The sequence below is a fragment of the Lynx canadensis genome, chromosome F1 (assembly GCF_007474595.2).
Source record: "Lynx canadensis isolate LIC74 chromosome F1, mLynCan4.pri.v2, whole genome shotgun sequence".
NCBI lineage: Eukaryota > Metazoa > Chordata > Mammalia > Carnivora > Felidae > Lynx > Lynx canadensis.
Genome location: NC_044319.2, coordinates 67,178,472 through 67,197,339, shown reverse-complemented (window position 1 = coordinate 67,197,339; position 18,868 = coordinate 67,178,472). Strand labels below are relative to the sequence as shown.

The 18,868-nt window shown below is 64.6% G+C and overlaps 1 protein-coding gene and 1 long non-coding RNA gene across 3 annotated transcripts; one reads left to right on the top strand and one right to left on the bottom strand.

Annotated features, from left to right (window-relative positions):
• The first annotated feature begins 1,044 nt into the window (after positions 1–1,044).
• LMNA (lamin A/C) lies at positions 1,045–18,525 on the top strand. Its single transcript, XM_030303361.1, is given in 19 exon segments — positions 1,045–1,618; positions 11,636–11,792; positions 13,082–13,207; positions 13,481–13,511; positions 13,514–13,618; positions 13,621–13,649; positions 13,741–13,794; positions 13,796–13,864; positions 14,578–14,801; positions 14,907–14,946; positions 14,948–15,016; positions 15,018–15,072; positions 15,075–15,130; positions 15,507–15,614; positions 15,722–15,772; positions 15,774–15,845; positions 16,271–16,357; positions 17,028–17,297; positions 17,588–18,525. Coding segments are annotated over 19 exon segments (2,169 nt in total). The 5' UTR covers positions 1,045–1,262; the 3' UTR covers positions 17,798–18,525.
• On the bottom strand, positions 5,838–9,573 carry LOC115505649. 2 transcript variants are annotated; one of them, XR_003966077.1, is made up of 4 exons: positions 9,386–9,573; positions 8,275–8,464; positions 7,235–7,478; positions 5,838–6,309 (listed from the first exon to the last, which is right to left on the bottom strand). It is a non-coding gene; the product is annotated as an uncharacterized LOC115505649 (long non-coding RNA). The 2 variants fall into 2 exon arrangements; XR_003966076.1 differs by lacking the exon at positions 9,386–9,573 and adding an exon at positions 8,948–9,056.
• Positions 18,526–18,868: the final 343 nt, after the last annotated feature.

Genomic DNA, 18,868 nt, shown 5'->3' with positions numbered 1-18,868 from the left:
GGAGAGCCACCACTGGCTGTCCGGCTCCCTGCCCTGCTCCCCCTTTCAGGCCCCTCTGGGAACCACAAAAATCTGGGACCTGGTGTCCTGGCAACGTGACGAATGCACAGCTCTGGTATCTGTTTTAAATTATCCGTTAAAATAAGTACAGTCCTGGAAAAAAAAAATAAGTACAGTCTTGGAGTTGGCGGGGTGGGATAGAAGGAGTAGAAAGGGACTGAAGTGGTGGTGGGGGGGGCGGGGCGCTAGGCAGTCTCTTTTTCCAATTTCCAATTGCTTGGGTCCGAAGGAAGGGGGCAGGGGATGGGGGCAGTGCCTGGGTCCTCCTCTGACTTTCTGAGGGGGCCTGTGGCTTGGTGCTTGGGTCTAAGACCCAATGCTTGATTTTGAAGGGAGAGGCTGGGGCACAAGATAGGAAAAGAGGGACCCCAAAGTTGAGAGTTAAAGGATCTCAGGATCCAGAACTTCCCTGCAGCCCAGCTCCCCGGGGAACCCAGGCATTCCTTCCCCACCCCACCCTGGCATACAGAAATGCAGCTTTGAATGGGCTGCCCACGTGTGGAGGGGGGGGTTGGGGTGACTCACTATTACTATGGGGAGGAGAGGGGGAGCCACTTGTGGAAGAAGAGTGAGTCACCCTGATGGGCACCAGCCTCAGCAACCCCCCCACCCCCCACTTTCCTGGATCTGCCTGCCTGGTTCCTTCCCCTGCTTTACACCCGCTTTCCCTCCCCGCCCCAGCCCCCCCCCCCCCCCTGCTCTTTGCCCACCCACTCTCACCCTTTGGCTCTGCCTCCTACCCACGAAGGCCCGAGACGGTGGGGTGGGGGCAAGCTTGAAGCCGAGAGCCCTGAGCAGGCAGAATCAAGACGGGAGGAGCCCCAGGCCCACCGGGTGCGCGGGACAGGGCGGAGCCCCGCTCGGCCACCGCCCGGCGGCCCTCGCCCCTCCGAGCCGCCCCCTCACCTCCCGCTGCGGGTGTGCGGCGGCCCCTTTAAGAGCGGCGGCCCCTCCTCCCACTCCCTAGACCTATTAGAGCCTCGGCCCGGCGTCGGTGACTCAGAGTGTCCGCGGGAGCGCCGCAGCCACAGCCGCGCACCCGAATTCCGAGGTCCGACAGCACCCGGCCCAGACCCCACGCCTGCCAGGAGCGAGCCAGCCGGCCGGCGCGCTCCGACCCCAGCAGTCTCTGCCCTTCGGCCCGAGCCCCGCGCCCTTCCCGGGACCTCTGCCCCGCGGGCAGCGTTGCCACCCTGCCGGCCATGGAGACCCCGTCCCAGCGGCGCGCCACCCGCAGCGGAGCGCAGGCCAGCTCCACCCCGCTGTCGCCTACGCGCATCACCCGGCTGCAGGAGAAGGAGGACCTGCAGGAGCTCAATGACCGCCTGGCGGTCTACATCGACCGTGTGCGCTCGCTGGAGACGGAGAACGCGGGGCTGCGCCTCCGCATCACCGAGTCCGAGGAGGTGGTCAGCCGCGAGGTGTCCGGCATCAAGGCCGCCTACGAGGCCGAGCTCGGGGATGCCCGCAAGACCCTCGACTCGGTGGCCAAGGAGCGCGCCCGCCTGCAGCTGGAGCTGAGCAAAGTGCGCGAGGAGTTCAAGGAGCTCAAAGCGCGGTGAGTGCGCCCAGGTGGCGGCGCGCGGGCGGGAGCCGAGGGGGCGGGCGGCTGGTAACTAGGCTGTACCGCCCCCTCCGTCCCCGGAACTGCCCCAGCGGTGACTGGCAGTGCCGAGGGAAACCGTCGGGACCGGACAGAGAAGGGAGGGGTCTCGGGGAGAGGGTGGCGTGTGTAGGGAATGGCGGGGGCGTCAGGGCCGAGGAAAGGCGGGCGTCCGGCCCACGTTCAGTCCGGTTGGGGGTTGCCGGCCGTTTGGAGCCAGGGGCCGGGGCTTGGGCAAAGGACAGCTGGCCCTGCTGGTCTAAGAAATCGGGCTCCTCAGGACACACTGGAGTGGGTGAAAGGGTCCTGTTAGAACTTTCTTGACGGGCTTGGCACTGTGCCACTCTGCCCAGCCCGGCTCTGGACACATGATGCCCACTAAGACCGAGCACCCGTGCTGGCAGATACCCAGTGGTGCTGGAGAGAGGTTACCAAGTCAGGGACACGGAGGTGACCCCCTCCCCCCCCCCCCCCCCCCCCCCCCCCCCCCGGGCACAGCTCTTTGCGGCATTGTTTCTAAGAGTCGGGAAGCTCTCCCCTCGCCGCCTCACGTCTGGGACCTTCTCTGGGCCCTGACAGGCCCACGGAACAGCTCCAGGAGCTCAGCTCCCCCGCAGCTCCCACAGCCCTTGGCCTGCTTGGCCCAGGAATGCAAGAGAGGGAGGGAGACGGAGGACAGGGGCCCCCCGGCGCGGGCTCGGGAGGTCGTGCTATGCCCAGGTCTGCCGCACCCGCCTCGGCCCTCTGCCTGGGGTCCCGGAGGTTCGGGGCTCTGCCCCTCCCTGCCTCCCTGCTTGGGGTGAGCCACTTTCATTTCCCGGCCAAGCCCGGTAGTCTTTGCTCTGGCCTATCCGCTGGGCCACTGACGTTTTCTTGATCTTTGCCTTATGAAACTGCTGGAGTACGGTGACATTTTTGAAATCCAGCCGTTGGAAGCTGCAGGCCACTCCTACTGCACCCATCACTGCCCCACCCTACCCCACCCTACTTGACTCCACCCTCCGGTCTAAAAAGGCCTTTGGAGCCTGGGAGTGTAGGCCCTCTTTCCCTGGCCCCTGAGAACTTGCTTTCCTCCTCTTTCCTCCCCTTTTCTCCGAGGACCCCCGAGCCAAAGGGCCCTAAAGGTGCTTGAGGTCCCTGGGCCGGGGGCCGCCCTGGCTTGACTTCCTCTCTTTTCCTCCCTTTTGATCCTATTCTCCGAACAACCGCTCTCTTCAGAGCCTCTCTGTATCCCGTGCTCGTTCTGCTATGCCCCGGTGAAGGGTGACTGGAAACTGCAGAGACAGGCTGACTTCTGGGGGAGACTGTTGACAGAGGTCACTCCTGGTGACCGACTTAGCTAGCCGGACAGACAGGCAAGCTGGGGGGTGGCCAGAGAACGAAACTAGTCCACTCAGCAAAGCCCCCCTCGTGGATTCTTGCGCAGGGCGTTCTCAGCAGGCCTTTCAGTGGGGAGGACATTGATCGGGAATCAGGATGAGCAGAGTCTGTGATCCCTTACTAACCCAGCCACGCCAGTCTGTCTCCTCCGCCTCCTGGTGCAGCTGTCCGGGCCTGGGACACCAGGCGGGTGTGCGCACACGTGGGGCAGGGGCGGGGGTGGTGTGTGTACTTGTTATATTTAGCCGCCTGCCTCTCTTTCTCCCCCACTGATCCTGGCTGGGGAGGCTGGGCTTCCGGAAAAGGGGGGTGGGCTTGCACACCTGGATCTCAGGCTGATGGGAGGCAGGCTGGAGTCAGAGGGGGCTCAGGCTGGGCTGTCTGTCCCCTTCCGTGTCCCCAGCCGGAGGACCCAGGATTTGTGGCTTCTTTTTGTGTCTGCTGTGCTCAGGGTGAAGTGGAGGAGAGTAGAATGAGGAATTTGGGAGAGGAAGAAAGGCATTGTCCTAACTCCTCCCCACTAAAGCCGAGAGAGAAGGTGTTGTCTGGATTAATGTTTAATTAGAGCTCAGAGTTCAGGGCCAGGCTTCCGGTTGGGATGCAAAGCTGTCTGTAAGATCCTGTGGCAATCCCTGGCCCAGCCTGGTACCTTGACCACACCCAGGGGCTCGGGGTGCCCTCTCACTGGGCTGGGTTATAGGCTCCAAGCAAAAACAACACCCCCAAGCCCCCCCCCCCCCCACACACACACACTCTCTGTCTATTCTGGAGTCTGAAACATTTGGACACCTAAGTGTGGCAAGAATGAGTTGCTGAGCACCAGGCAGGGCCCCACTGGGGTCCAGGCTTGGAGCTGGGCCCCATCCCAGGCATGACAGCTGGGTAGATGACTCAGATGCTGCCCCCTCCCTTCCACCCTGGTGGCTTTATGAGAGCCAGCAGGAGACAGGGTGGAGACGGCAGATGTCTTAAAGGGAGGGATGGGGGCCTGAATATCTGCATCCTCTGCCCCTGCTTCCCAGTGCGTCCTGGGAGCCTTTCCCGCCTCCCTCCTTAGGACCTCTGGTGGTGGTCTGGAGCAGGGACCCGCGTGGCCAGTACGTAGCAGGTGGCTCTAGAACAGAGTCCAGTTACGGGGCTGCAGCATAGGACCGAGGTCTGTGTCTTCCCATGTGGAACTGGAGGAGGAAGCCTGAGTCAGAAGTGGGGAGATCCTGGGCCCACAAAGCAGAAGCACTTCTTCCCCCCCGGACGAGGCTGGGTGCTTGACGACTTCCTGTATTGTCTGCCTTGCGCGGCCCCAGTGGGGAAGGACAGGGAAGTGCGGGCCCAGGCTTATCCCGGCTCTCACTGAGACAGGAACAGCAAAGGCCAGAGAGGTGCGAAGCCTTGTCCTGTGTCACACAGCAAGAGAGCGACAGGTCAGGACTTGAGCACGGGCCTTCTGACTTCCAGTTGTGTGCCTATATCATTAAGCCTTACTTCTTTAGCTTAGAGGACAGGTTGGAGGGTCCTCAGGGTAGCATGGGGTAGCCGAGGCTCCCGCAGCCTGAAGATTCTGGTCTGAGACCAGTGGGACCAGTGATACCTGAACGGTCTGCTGTCCTGTTAATACCCATCCTTTGTTCTGCCCTGTCCCTGGAAAGACCCAAGACCCTGCCAAGACACAGGGAGAGCACAGCTCTGTGCTGTGAGACACAGCTCTGGGAGGCTGGGGATTCCTGTCTTGAGACTGTCTTGGGACCTGTCGTGGGAAGTGTCTACCTGGCTCCGACGAAGCCTGTGCCCTTTGGCAGAGACCTAGGAATGACAGGGATGGAGCCTTTGAGGGTACCCGGGCTCGTGTCCTCACCTGAGGGAGCCCCTGGTGTTGTCTGTCCCTGCCACGGCCCCCCCAGCCCTGAAGTCTGCATTCTGATCCAAAGGGAAAGAAGGTGCAGCTAAACTCGGGGACTGAGCACCGCTTAGGGAGCCCAAGAGAAAACAGAAGAGACGGTAATTCCTACTCAGCCCCTGACTGCTTTCCTGTGATCGAGGCCCCTGGCTGGCACTTCCCCTGGCCTCCGTTCTGAGATTTTCTCTTGCACAGGATAGGCCCATGCCTCAGTCCTACCCCCCAGGGATTCAGTAGTTCAGTGTCAGGGCTGAAGCCAGGGACAGCTGGGGGAACAACTGGGAGGGGACGCCTTCACCCACCAGCTGTGCCTCCGCTCCCCTCCCCCAGCCTGCCTCCCCGCACCCCCCCACCAGGTCGGCTCAGAGGCCTGGCCCCAGCAACTTCACCCCATTCCCACCTCCTGGAGCCCCAGTGCCCCTGAAGGTGATGCAGGCCAACCTCTCACGTTCTTGGAAATGTCTGGAGAGAGGTCGCAGGTCTCCTGTCCCTTAACAAGACGTGAGGTGGTCCACTAGCCAAGCGACAGGTTGCATGAGGTAGTGGAAACAGCCCTGGCCCTCGGTGTCCTAGGCTGGGTCCTGCCACTAAATGGCTGTGTGACCCTGAACAAGCCACCTCCCCTCTCTGGATTTCCCTAGCTGTGAAATAAAGGGGTTAGAGCAGAAGGTCTGCAGAGAGCCCTCACGGGGTAGAACCGTGACCCACGGCGTGAGACGTCAGTCCTCCACAATACCCAGCTATAACGTGAGAAACAAATATACTTAATGTGAATATAATTAGCAGCCAGTGCTATGCTCAGTAGAAATGTCTGCCACGAGCCGTGGAGTCAAACGTGCGGACACGCTTCTCTCTTTCTCAAAGAAAGTTTGTTAGGGGCAGGTAATTATGACAATACGCTCTTGGCCTCTGCTGTTTTTATTGCTAGTAGGAAAGGACACTTTGTTGGGACGCCTCCCCTTTGAGGACAGTGGCGAGGGCTGTGTTGGGGAGAAGGCCTGTGCTGGGGGCGCGGGGAGGCCCTGGGAAAGGCAGGGCTGTTACCTCAGAGTTGGCCAAGGCCCGACACACGTGTTTGCAGCCGGAGGGAGGCGCACGCTGACCTTGGGTGGCCTACCCGTTTCCCTTCCCAACCTGGGTCCCAACCTGGGGCCGGGCTGTGAGGGGGTCTTGCAAGAGGACAGAGTTTGGGAAGGAGGAGCCGGGCGGGGAAGGGGTGCTCCCTGTCCCTTGGCGGGAGAGGAAGCCGGGATTAATTCTGGCTGGGATCCCAGGCCCGACAGAGGAGCTGAGTCACGGCAGAGGGCGGAGTGTAGAGTGGACGGGAGACCCTGAGCTGTTCCGTCAGACAAGAGATGGCTCCGGGTGGCCCCTGCATGGGGGACAAAGGGAGGGGACAGAGCACGTGTGTCCGTTTAGGGCTGGATCGGGGGAGCTAGAGACCCTCATATCAAGGAGCCCGGTTTCTGGGCAGCTGAGGGGAGAGGGATCGCCAAGGCCCCCTGGCCCCTGAGTCTTCTAAGGCTGCACCTTCCCAGGCTGGGGCTGGAATGCGGCGGGACTAGAACTCCTAGGCCCTCCCACTTCCTTTGCCGAGCCTGGGGTGCGGCTCCCACCCGCTCTTGCCATCATCAAGGTTGATAATCCAGATGGAGGGTTAATGCATCCCAGAGAAGGAACTCCTGAGTCAGCTTCTTGTGGGGATCCCCTAAATGTCCCTACTCTGGCCGACGCCTCCCTCTCTCTCCCCTCAGGACAGTCTGCCTCTTCCTAGGCTGTGACCCAGGCCCCTCCTTCTTTTGGTCTGTCCCCAGGCCTCAGCGCTTCATCGTTGCACAGAAGTCAAGAGTGACTTCTTGAGAGTCAGGCCAAGAAGAAGGAAAGCGGAGTTGGCAGGGACCGTAAGAGAGCAGTTGGTCAGGAAGCCGGCTGCCTGTCGTCCAGGCCCCGGGGCCCGGCTCCTAGCCGTAGGCTCCTCCTGCCTGCGAACAACGCCACGTTGATACACCCGGCAGCTGTGACTCAGGCCTGGCCCCCTGCCAGCCCCAGCGCCTCTGCCGGAGTCGAGTCTGAACATGTCCACAGGCCTCCCGTCCGCTTCTCGGCCCCGGCCCCTCTCCTCCAGCCCTCCCTCTGCCTGCAGTTGCCACCTGGCTTTGTCTAGGGGGAGGACAGCTGGGGCCGAGCGCCCCTGGACCGGGATCTGAGGGCCCCGGACCCCAGGCGCGTGCGGCAGGTGGAAGCAGGGCCAGGCCTGTGTGGGGAGGTCGGGGTGGGGTCCACCCCGAGGGGCCTACCTGCGCTTTCCAGCTGTAAGACCCTCAGAACGTCAGCGGGTGGGATTCGAAGAAAGCTGTTCCCCCTCAGTTCCTCTGTGGAAGGTCTCTTTTCCAGACGGGGCTGGTGCCTGGAGCGCCAGATGTCCCCGCCTTCCCACATCCTGCCCTTACCAGAAGGTGTTGGCAGAGCCACAGACCAGCCAAGAGACCAGGCAGTGGTTCCCTTTCGGGGTGGGGGGTGTCCAACCCGCTTCACCCCCAGCTGTGGGAGTGTGTGCGTTTGGGCCGCATCGCTCTTGGACTGGGAGCCGGAGGTCGAGGCCTCTCCCAGGCTGTCTTCCTGGGTGCCTGGGTGCCACCCTCCCCGCACCTCCCCTCCCCCCACCCTGCCGTGCACCCTGCCATTCTCAGTGCTCTGTCCCTGTCTGCCGTGAGTGTCCTCAGGTGACCCGGCGGGCAGGTTTTCAGTGCCTGAGCCTTTTCCTGTCTAGGCCTTGGTTTCCCCACCAGTAAAGGTGCAGAGGCTGGCCCGGGAGGAGGCCCCCTGGAAGCCAGGATTGTGTGGACTCCTAGCCCCCAGGCATTCCAGGCACAGACTGGAAAAGCCCCAGACATTAGTGGACAGATAATAAACTGGCAGATGAGAACAACAGCTGAGCACATGTCAGGGGTGGGGACAAGAGCTGCAGGGCTGAGGGCCCCGCAGCCCAGGGAGGTGGAGGCAGATAGATTGCAGGGGGAGGAGCTGCAGGAACAAAGGGAAGGGTGGCCAACAGGAGCCGCCCCTCACTGGCAGGAAGTAGGCTTGGGCCGAGTTCTGCCGTCCAGGGAAAAGAGGGGACAGTCCACGCGCTGGTGCCTACCCGCCCGCCCATCCTGACACTGGGACGCCCCGCCCTGCACGGCCCTGTCCTGCCACAAGGGGCGCCTGCCCTGCACGGCCCTGTCCTGCCACAGGGGGCGCCCCGCCCCGCCACAGGGGGCGCCCTTCCCTGCGGGCCCTCGGAGACCTCGCTCTTCCGCCCCCTCCCCCCCCCCCCGCCCCCGCCCACCCTCACCCCTCTCTCCGGTCCTGGGGTCTCGCCATGGGGAACTCTGTGTGCCGGTGAGGCTGAGGGGCTGAGGCTGGAGGGGACTGGGGCGGGAGCCCCTGCAGGGCTGGGCCAGCTCCTGGAAGCCCCGTGGCCATCTTCCCCTCCCCGTCGTACGTTCAGCCCCAGGTCTCTGTCCCCGTATCTCTTCCTCAGCCTAGTGGGGGAGGAAACGAGGGCCTTGCAAGTTGTCCCCAGCAACGGGGCCCAAACAGGCCTGGGCGGCCTGGCTTCCATATCTGGCATCCGAGCAGGGCTGGGGGGGGGTGACTCAGCGAGCGGGCCAGCTCCTGGCCCCGTGCCCAGCCGACCCCTTGGCTGCCCCCGAGGCCCGGCAGACCCCCCGGCCCCGCCCTGGGCCCGGGTTCTCCGCACCCTGCCCTCCCCCCTCCCGAGATGGGAGCTGCCCGCCGTGGGAAGAGGCAGAAACAGGATGCCCAGCCCTCCTCGCCCCACGAGGCCCCTGGGATGGAGGAGCCTGGACGTGAGGGCTGGGGCAGGACAGGGGCAGAGTCAGGGTCTCCCCTGTGAGCGCTAGAGGATTTCCTGACCCCGCCGGGGTATTTTCTGCCCCAGGATGAGTCACCTGCCGCCCGGCTCCGCGGCCCAACCCCACCCGCCGCCCCAGTGGCCCTGGCACCTGACGCGCTGACCGCCTGGCCAGGCTCTGCTTGCGGTCCCTGCTGGCGCAGGGAGGTGGGGGGCGGGGGTGGCGCCGGGCCCTGCACCCTCTCTTGGGGTGTGCGTGTGGCTCCCCGGCCACAACTCCTGAGGGCTGAGTCATCAGCCTGTGGGTGATAGTGGCTTCTTCCCCACAGATGGGAGCTCCCCAGCCTGACTGAGAAAACCGCGGGGGCCCCCCCTCCCCTCCCCGGGTGCTGGCGGTTTCCCCCTGTGGGCAAAGCCAGTCCAGCCTCCGGGACGGATAGGCAGCTAGACCCCTCGCTGCTCGGGAGGCCGCCCTGGTGGCGCGGCCGAGGGCTCCGCAGACCCCCCGGCTGCTGGGCTACCGACTTGCTGCGGGCCCCCGGACGTGCTCTGTGCCTCAGTGTCCCTGGTCACACGGTGATGGCCCGACCTGTAGGCAGCTGTGCAGACCGAGCGCTAACGTTGAGAGCGGTGCCTGCTCCGTGACCAGCCCCGCCGGGGCGTTTGCTGCCGTCCTGTTGTTAGGATTACTGCCGTTGTACCCCACGGGCCCGAGGCCGAGGGTGGTTGGCCGACTGAGCCTGGCAGGGGGCCGGCACCCGCCCCTCTGTTCTCGAGGCCCGGGCAGGCGTGTCCCCAGAGATGCCGCCTGAAGCCTCGAGAGCGGGGGGCTCCTTCCCGCCTCCCCCGGCCCAGGCCACCCCTCTTCCTCCTGTGGCCAAGGAGGGCGGTGCGGCGGAGGGGAGGAGCCCCCCGCGGCAGCGTGGACTGTGACCCTGTCCCTGCTGCCACCGTGTGCGGCACTGCACACGGGCCTCAGTTTCCTCATCTGCTCAAGGAGGGCTTGAGCTGGCCCCACCCTGAGCTCCCTGCAGCTCTCCCAGGTGCTGAGGGCCGGCCGTGGCGGTGGCCGTGGCCATCAGCCTGCAGGCAGAGGAGGCCTCTGTGGGGCAGGCCCTGCACCTGGAACTGGCCCAAGGAGCGGGAGCCTGCGGCCGCCGCGGAGCTTCGCTTTACTAGCGGTTTCTTCTTTTTCATCCCCCCCCCCCCCCCTGCAGCTGGCTCAGCTTCGGAAAAGTTCTGAAGTCATGGAAAGTTGGGGCTGTGCTCCCAGCCAGGGGCTGGGCCGGATGGCAGCCAAAACCTGAGCTGGGTTTTGACTTTATTTTTAGCTTTTCTGGCTGAGACGGAGGAGGGGAGACATCCTCCACTTCTGGAAGGGCCTCTTTTCACGGGAGACAGACACTGTCGCTTGTTCCGAGGTGTGGCCAGAGGCCGGGAGCAGCAAGATTGTGGGGGAGGTGAGGGCCCCCTCCAGGTCTTCCCATCTTCCCCCCACCTCCGAGGGTGTCTCTGTGTCCCCCTCCTGGTGGAGCCTGTTTGAAAAGTCCTGAGCTGGTGGCAGGAGAGTGCTGCCTGTCCGGGCCCCTCCCTGCAGAGCCTCCTCAAGGCTGGCCTCTGCCACTGCACCCTGTCACCATCACCCGTGTCACCGTCACCGCTGGGCCCCTTGGAGCTTAGGGCTTTTGCAGAGGCGAAAAATGCTGGCAGGGTCACTTTGCTTCTTCCCAGGGCAGAAATGTCCCCTCCTGCCCACATTTGGTTCCTTTTTTCCCTTCTGCCACGTGGGCCCACGCTTACGACTCAGGAGTTACGGATGGCAGCCGGGGCCAGGCCCCCTGGGTCTTTCCCTGCACTCCCTGGGTCTCCTGCTCTCTCTCACCAGATGCTGGTGAGGTGATAATAACATCTGGAAAGTTCTTGGGTTCCCCAGAAGTTTGGACCCCTCTCCTTCTCCAGTTCCGTATCTTTGGGGCCCAGAAAACGGAAGGAAATGGCAGAGGCATCCCCCGTTTATGTGTTTATTTGGCTAAAGCTTCACCCACTTTCAGGGCTGGAGCCCAGATGGGCCTGGAGGCTCAGGGGCCACATCTGGACCCAGATGCTGAGGCTTGTGGCCGAAGGGTAGGGTTTAGTGTTCTCTCAAGCTCTGTAAGGCCTGGGGGGAAGGCAGCTGGACCCCCGTGCTTGGCCCCGGTCAGGGGACTCAGCCTGGGTCTGGAAAGGGAAGGGCCAGTACCGAGCCTAGTTGTCCTTATCCCTGACTTTTAACCGGACTTTCCCTCTGCACGGTCTCCGTGTGTAAAAGGGGCCAGGAGAGGTGACCGGTACCTTGGGGGCCCAAACTGAGAAGCTATAGGGATGCATGGACCCCAACACTGGGAGCCTGGTTGTCTGGGTCCCTGCAGGGAGGGAGGCCTGGCCCAATGGGAGGGAGGTGGAGTCAGGGAGGAGGAGGTTAAGGCCCTGTGTGGGAAGGGGCAGGAGACAAAGGTGGCCCTGTCTCTTTGGGAAGGAATGGGAGGAGAGGGAGGGAAAGCATTGATCTCACGGGATTGCGCTTTCCCCTTGGCCCCGGGCACGTTCCTGAGCACTGAGTCATGGGAAGGGTGGAGAAGCAGGAAGGGGGTTTTGGGGACCTTGGGGGAAGTGGGAGTCCAGTCCCAGAGGCGGGCAGATGCTAACAAAACACAAGCAAGGATGCCCTCTCCTGGCAGTTTGAGGGACAGCCAAGCCAGGCCCCGGCTGGGCTGGCCGCCTAGGAGGTGGCTTCTGTCTCTCCGTGGGGGACCTGGCTCTCTCTAGGGATTCTAAAGCTACTCTTCCTTTGCTTCTTTAGCAATACCAAGAAGGAGGGCGACTTGATGGCCGCCCAGGCCCGCCTCAAGGACCTGGAGGCCCTGCTCAACTCCAAGGAGGCCGCCCTGAGCACCGCGCTCAGCGAGAAGCGCACCCTGGAGGGCGAGCTCCATGACCTGCGGGGCCAGGTGGCCAAGGTGAGGCCGCCCGCCAGGGCCCGCCATGACCCCTCCTCCCCCCAGAGAAGTGCAGGCTCGCCCTACCCACCCTTTCACCCCAGTTGCTCTCCGAGGCACCCGTCTGTCCCGTTACACGGACAGGGCATCACAGCCATCTGCCCGCCCTGGTGCCATTTCACCCGCCCCCACCTCGCTGCGTCCTGCCCGTGCATCTGGCACAGCGGGTTCACGGTCGTCCACAGCTGGGGCGCCTGGCTGGGAGAACGTGCGACTCTTGATCTCGGAGTCACGAGTCAGAGCCTCATGTTGGGCGTCTAGCTTATGTTAATAAATAAAGTAGAACGCAGACGTTTGCACGTAAGTCTGCAGCAAACCGTGCCTGGCCCTGGATTCCTCCTGGTGGTGGCTGTCCTGTAAGAGAGCGGAGGTCTCTGGAAGACCGAGCCAGCCTGAAGTTGGCAGTGGATGGTCTATCACAGATGGGACGGGTGTTCTTGATGCTTGGCGTGTATATGGCTGTCTTTCCTTCCAAGGCACGTTGCTGTCTGTCCTGGGCTCTCGTCTCTCACATCGCAAGCTCAGAACAGAATCAAAGAAGCCGACTGGCCCCCGGTTCTGCCGCCTCACTGCTCAGAGCAGGGCCAGGACCAGGGTCAGGGGCCAGGCTCCCTGGGCTCGGCCCTCTCCCAGGCCCCGCCACCAGAGTGCGCCCGGCGCGCGGGAGACGCCAGCGGGTTGAGCACTAAGGCTGGGCTGGAGCCTTCTCCTCCAGGCCTCCCGCCGGCCCCTGCGCTGGCCGGTGGGCCTCTCGGAGACCAGGATCTGGGAGGGGTTCTCTGCCACTCAAACTTCAGAGATCTTTCTGTGGCAGAGAAGGGGGCATCTCTTCACCGTCCAGCCCCTGCCTTCCCGCGCAGCCGCTGTCCGTGTCGCCAACCCTGAGCCCTGCGGGCTCTGGCAGAACCGAGGACCCTGAAGCTCGCTGTGCCTCTGCGCCTCCAGGCCTTTACACGGGCCTTTGCTCCTGTGCTCAGGCAGTGTCCCCCTCTGCCCTGGGCACGTCCCAAGAGCCTGTCCTGCAGGCCTCAGCCCCCCGGAGGCCTTCCCAGACCCCCCCTACCACCCCAGGCGCACTGTGGTTCCAGCGTACTCTGGACGTGCGTCCTGTGGAGCACTTGCTGTGTGTGGTGCCTCCTCTCGTTTCTCAGCGGGCCGTTCCGGCGGGTAAGGGGACCCCGTTCTGTCCGTGACGGCGGAGGCTGTCCGTCCCCCGGGCCTGTCCCTCACCTCTGCCTCCCCCCTCCCAGCTCGAGGCCGCCCTGGGTGAGGCCAAGAAACAGCTCCAGGACGAGATGCCTGCGGCGGGTGACGCGGAGAACAGGCTGCAGACCCTGAAGGAGGAGCTGGACTTCCAGAAGAACAGCTACAGCGAGGTGGGGACCTGTGCCCCGCCCGCCGGAGGGGCAGGGGGGGCAGGGCTGGGGGCAGCTGTGGGCAGAGCTCGCCCGCCGGCCTCGTTGCTGCCGGACGGGGAGTGCGGGGGTGTCTGGCGCCCGACCCCGGTTACGGCGGGGTGACGGTGGCCCCATCGGGGGTAGGATTGGGACGGGGGACGTGGGGGGTGTGGGGGGGGTCCGGCCATCCGGGAGCCGCCTCAATCCTCCGAGGACGAGCTCTGATCTTGGTTCCCTGTCCCCCGCTCCCAGGAGCTGCGAGAGACCAAGCGCCGCCACGAGACCCTGCTGTGGAGATCGACAACGGCAAGCAGCGCGAGTTCGAGAGCCGGCTGGCGGACGCCCTGCAGGAGCTGCGGGCCCAGCACGAGGACCAGGTGGAGCAGTACAAGAAGAGCTGGAGAAGACCTATTCCGCCAAGGTGCCTGCCCGCCCCCCAGGGGGCCCGCCTCCCCGCGCCCCCTGGGTCCCCCTCGGGTCCCCGCGTCCCTAACCCTGCGTCCTCCCCGAAGCTGGATAACGCCAGGCAGTCGGCCGAGAGGAACAGCAACCTGGTGGGGGCCGCGGCACGAGGAGCTGCAGCAGTCTCGTATCCGAATCGACAGCCTGTCGGCCCAGCTCAGCCAGCTGCAGAAGCAGTGCCGCCCGCCTCGCCTCGCCTCTCCACCCCCTCAACCTCTGCCCGCCTCACTTCTATGCCGCCTCGCCTCTATCCTGCCTCTACCCCGCCTCACCTCTATCCCTCCTTGCCTCTACCTCGCCTCGCTTCTACTTGCCTCACCTCTATACCACCTCGCCTCTCTCCTGCCTCTACCCCACCTTGCCTCTACCCTGCCTCGCCTCTACTCCACTTCACCTCTCTCCTGCCTCACCTCTACCCCGCTCCGCCTCACCTCTGTCCCATCTCACCTCTATCCTGCCGCCGGGAGCCAGTGGCAGTGGTCGGGCGGGATGTAGGGCCCGGAGGAGGGGAGGGGAGAGGCGAGGGACAGGATGTGCCCCCAGGACCACGGACTGAGGTGACCTGCTGCCCCTCCAGGCCTCTTACGTCCCCGTGTGACCCTCACTCCCCGAGAGCCTTGGTTTTCCGTTTGAAAACGGGGGCTGTATTTGCCCCGCACGAGGCTCAGTGTGCGGTCAAGCATCCGCCACCCCCCGGCTGGCCGTGCGTGTGGCCACGGGAGACAGGTTCCGGGCTCGGCACAGGGGTTTCACTTAGATGCGGGGAAGGGCTTCCCGCCCACCAGCCGCGCCACGTGACAGGCCCCCTGCGGGCTCCGGTGCCTTCGAGAACCTGGGGAGGGGGGCCCGGGGGCCGCGGGCGCTCACCAGACCCCGGCTCCCTCGCCCAGCTGGCCGCCAAGGAGGCGAAGCTGCGGGACCTGGAAGACTCGCTGGCCCGGGAGCGCGACACCAGCCGGCGGCTGCTGGCGGAGAAGGAGCGGGAGATGGCGGAGATGCGGGCGAGGATGCAGCAGCAGCTGGACGAGTACCAGGAGCTGCTGGACATCAAGCTGGCCCTGGACATGGAGATCCCCGCCTACCGCAAGCTCCTGGAGGGCGAGGAGGAGAGGTGGGGCCGGGAGGGCCCGGGGCGGGGCGTGGGGGTGGTGGAGGAGCGCCCCCCCCCCCCACCAGCCGCCCACCTTGACGGGGCCCCTCTGTCCCCCTCAGCCAGGCTGCGCCTGTCCCCCAGCCCCACCTCGCAGCGGAGCCGCCGGCCGCGCCTCCTCGCACTCCTCCCAGACTCAGGGCTCGGGCAGCGTCACCAAGAAGCGCAAGCTGGAGGGCCGCCGAGAGCAGGAGCAGCTTCTCACAGCACGCTCGCACCAGCGTGCGCGTGGCCGTGAGGAGGTGGACGAGGAGGGCAAGTTCGTGCGGCTGCGCAACAAGTCCAGTGAGGTAGGTGCCCCCGCCCCGCCTCCCCGTCACCCCCCCAGCCCCAGGCCCCGGGGCTCCAGCTCGGGGAGGGAGCAGCCCCTCCCAGAGGCACTCGTGGGCGGGTGTGTCCCTCCACTGTGCTGTGGGGGGCGGCTCCTGACTCGCCCCTGGCGGCCAGGCCCCCGTGAGCTCTCTGACCCCTCTGAGTGCCCGAGATGAATACAGCCCCTCGGTCTTTGAGTTGCTGGAAGCCGAGTGTCCAGCGTGCGCGGTCCCGCCTGGGCGTCCGCGGCCCTCGGCTGTTTTCCGCTGCGGGGCCCTGCCTGGGCCCTTGAGCAAGACGGACCAGGAGTCTGAATGAGCCTCCCCCCCCCCCCCCCCCCTTCCTTCCTGGCAGGACCAATCCATGGGCAATTGGCAGATCAAGCGCCAGAATGGCGATGACCCCTTACTGACCTACCGCTTCCCACCAAAGTTCACCCTGAAGGCCGGGCAGGTGGTGACGGTGAGTGGCAGGCGTTGGGACCCTGGGGCGGGTTGGGTGGGGGAGGGGTCGGCCTGAGGATGGGCCGCCGGACTGAGCACCTTCTCTAAACCCTGTCCCCCCTCCAGATCTGGGCTGCAGGAGCCGGGGCCACCCACAGCCCCCCTACCGACCTGGTGGTGGAAGGCACAGAACACCTGGGGCTGCGGGAACAGCCTGCGCACGGCTCTCATCAACTCCACCGGGAGGTGAGTGTGCCGCGGGCCGGCACGGGGCTGGACGGGGCCCCCCCTTGGTGGGCAGTACTGAGCCGGGGGCACCCAGCCCCAGGGAGCCAGTTCAAGGCCACTTCGCCCTAAGTCTCCCTCCGCTGCAACCCCAGGCGCCAAACTCTCCACCCAGTGCTCACACCCGAAGATGCCTCCCCCAGCAGCACGAGGGAAGGAAGGTGGGCAGCGAGGGTCATTACAGGCAGAAGCACACTCCTACCCAGAGAGCCTGGCAGTGCCCTCTGGGGAGAATAGCTCCTTGGCTTGTACCCCACAGAGGTCGGCAGCAGGCCGGACAAAGGGCACACCGTGGGAAAGGCTCTTTGGTGGCCACTGTGAGAGGATACACGACCCCGCTCCCGCCCCGACCCGCTAACCCTGGGGCCTGGCCCCGTGTCCCCGCAGGAGGTGGCCATGCGCAAGCTGGTGCGCTCAGTGACCGTGGTCGAGGACGACGAGGACGAGGACGGAGACGATCTGCTCCATCACCACCATGTGAGTGGCAGCCGCCGCTGAGGCCGAGCCCCCGCCGGGGCTCCCGGCCAGGCCTCCCCTTGCCAAAGATCTTTTCATTAAAGAACGTTCTGGAACTTCACGCGCTGCCCTGGCTTTTCTTCTCTCCTCCCTGTTCCTTGAGCAGGGAGCCCAGGTGTCTGGGAGGAGGGACTTCCTGACGCCACGGCGTCTTCCCCGGGAGCAGTGGACGGGGCTGTGGATTTGTCTCCCGAGACGGGGATGGGAGGACAGAAGTGGGGCACCCAGCCTGCCTCTCTCCCCAGCCCCTGCTGCATGCACCTCCTCCCCCCACCCTCCCATCCCTGTCCCTCATACCACGGATTTTCCTGCAGGACCGTCCCCCTCCCCCATTTATTTTGCATGCCTGCCACCCAACAAGCTTGCTCACTGGCCCTCCCCTGTAAGCCCAGAGAGGCCGGGGCGGAGCCCAGCCAGAACCCCAGTTCCCTGTCCCCACGTCTTCCTGACCCCGTCTCTGCCTTTCCACGCCTTGCCCTCCTCCCAGCCGGGCCCTGCTCCGGGGGGGGGCCCTGAGCACAGAACCCGCCTTCCTGCCTGGTGGCGGTGCCGCAGGAGTGCAGAGCCGGGTGCCGGGCCTGAGCGCTGTCCCAGACCCGCCGTCCCGCCTGAGCCTTGTCTTCCTCCTCAGGGCTCCCACTGCAGCAGCTCGGGGGACCCCGCCGAGTACAACCTGCGCTCACGCACCGTGCTGTGCGGGACGTGCGGGCAGCCTGCGGACAAGGCTTCCGCCAGCGGCTCGGGAGCCCAGGTGGGCGGAACCATCTCCTCTGGCTCTTCCGCCTCCAGTGTCACGGTCACCCGAAGCTACCGCAGTGTGGGGGGCAGTGGGGGGAGCGGCTTCGGGGACAGCCTGGTCACCCGCTCCTACCTCCTGGGCAACTCCAGCCCTCGAACCCAGGTGAGTTTGTCCCTTCGCCTCCACCCTGCAAGCAGGGGACCCTGGTCCTTGAGGGTTAAGACGAGGGGGCCCTGTCGGGGGGGGGAGGCCTTCATCTTCCGCAGCCCGGGGGAGCGGGATCCTCCTCCCCTCAGCCCCAGATCCTAGACAGTCGGCTCCTGCGTCCTGCCCCTCCCGTCTGAGCCCCAGACTGGAGGGCGGGGGCGGGGCCGGGGCACCGGGAGGGCTTTCCGGGGGAGCCCCCCCCCCCACACCGTGGCTCACACCCGTCCCTCTCTCTTCTCTCTCAGAGCCCCCCAGAACTGCAGCATCATGTAATCTGGGACCTGCCAGGCCCGGGTGAGGGTGGAGACCTCCTGAGTCCTCCTCACCTCATGGCCACCCCCCGCCCTGCACCTCAGGGAGGGGGCTTGAAGCCAAAGAAAATACCCCTTTGGTTTTGTCTTCTATGTTTTCGTTTTTTTCTAAGAGAACTTATTTTCTACAGTGGTTTATACTGAAGGAGAGACACAAGCAAAAAAAAAAAAAAAAAAAAAAAAAAAGCTCTATCTCCACCCCCGTCCTTTCCCTGCTTCCGGGAAACTCACATCTGCCTTAAAACCAAAGAGGGCTTCCTCCAGAAGCCGAGGGAAAGGGATGCTTTTACAGAGCCTAGTTTCTGCTTCTGCGCCCTGCTGCTGCCCCCACCCCGGGGACCACCACGAACATGGTGCCTGCGAGGCGGGTGTGGAGCCTTCTGGGCCGGCCTCCAAGTGAGAGGGGGGCCGAGCCGGGCCCCTCGGCCAGCCCCCGTCAGTCCACTACACCTGGCTGAGGCTCCTTGCCCCGCCCCGTCCCAGTCCCACCCCTGCCCCATCCCCGGGGGCGACTCATTCTGCCAGGTACCGAGCCGCACTTGCTTTTCTGTATTTTATTTAGACAAGAGATGGGAATGAGGTGGGAAAGAGGGAAGGAAGGTTCTTTGAGCCTGCCTCACCTGGAAGCCAGAAGGGAGGGCTCTGCCCTGTTACTGGAGGTCAAGGTCAAGTGGGTGCAGGGAGCAGGGAGAGGGGAGGGTTCGAGGAAGGGTGGGGAGCCTGCCGTGGCCCCACCCCGGAGGAGGAAGGTGACAATCGGTGGAGGGTGTGCGTCTGTGGGTTTGCAAACACTAAAGAGCCCTTGCCCCCCCTTTCCCATCTGCACCCTTCTCTCTCCCCAAATCATACACTAGTTTGTTTCTATCCCTGGCTGCTGTGGTATCTGTCTCTGTTGATGGCGTCACCGAGAGTTTGGAGGGGGCAGAACACACACGCACACACAGCGTCGCGTGGTCACCCACATCCTCGTGCTCGGGACCGTCCAGCCTCACCCCTGCGCTGGGGACGCGAGCTGAAGCCCTCAGAGCTTCGGATCCACACTGGGTCCTCCCGGTGCCTGGTGGGGAGAGGCTTTGACATCAGAGGCCCCTGTCCCCAAGGACAGAGGGGTAGAGCCTGATGGAGGGCCCCCGCCTTCCTAACCTCCTTCATCTGGTCAGCACCCACCCTGAGAGCCTTCTGTCTGCCGGCCCCGAGCTGCCTCGGGACCTTGGG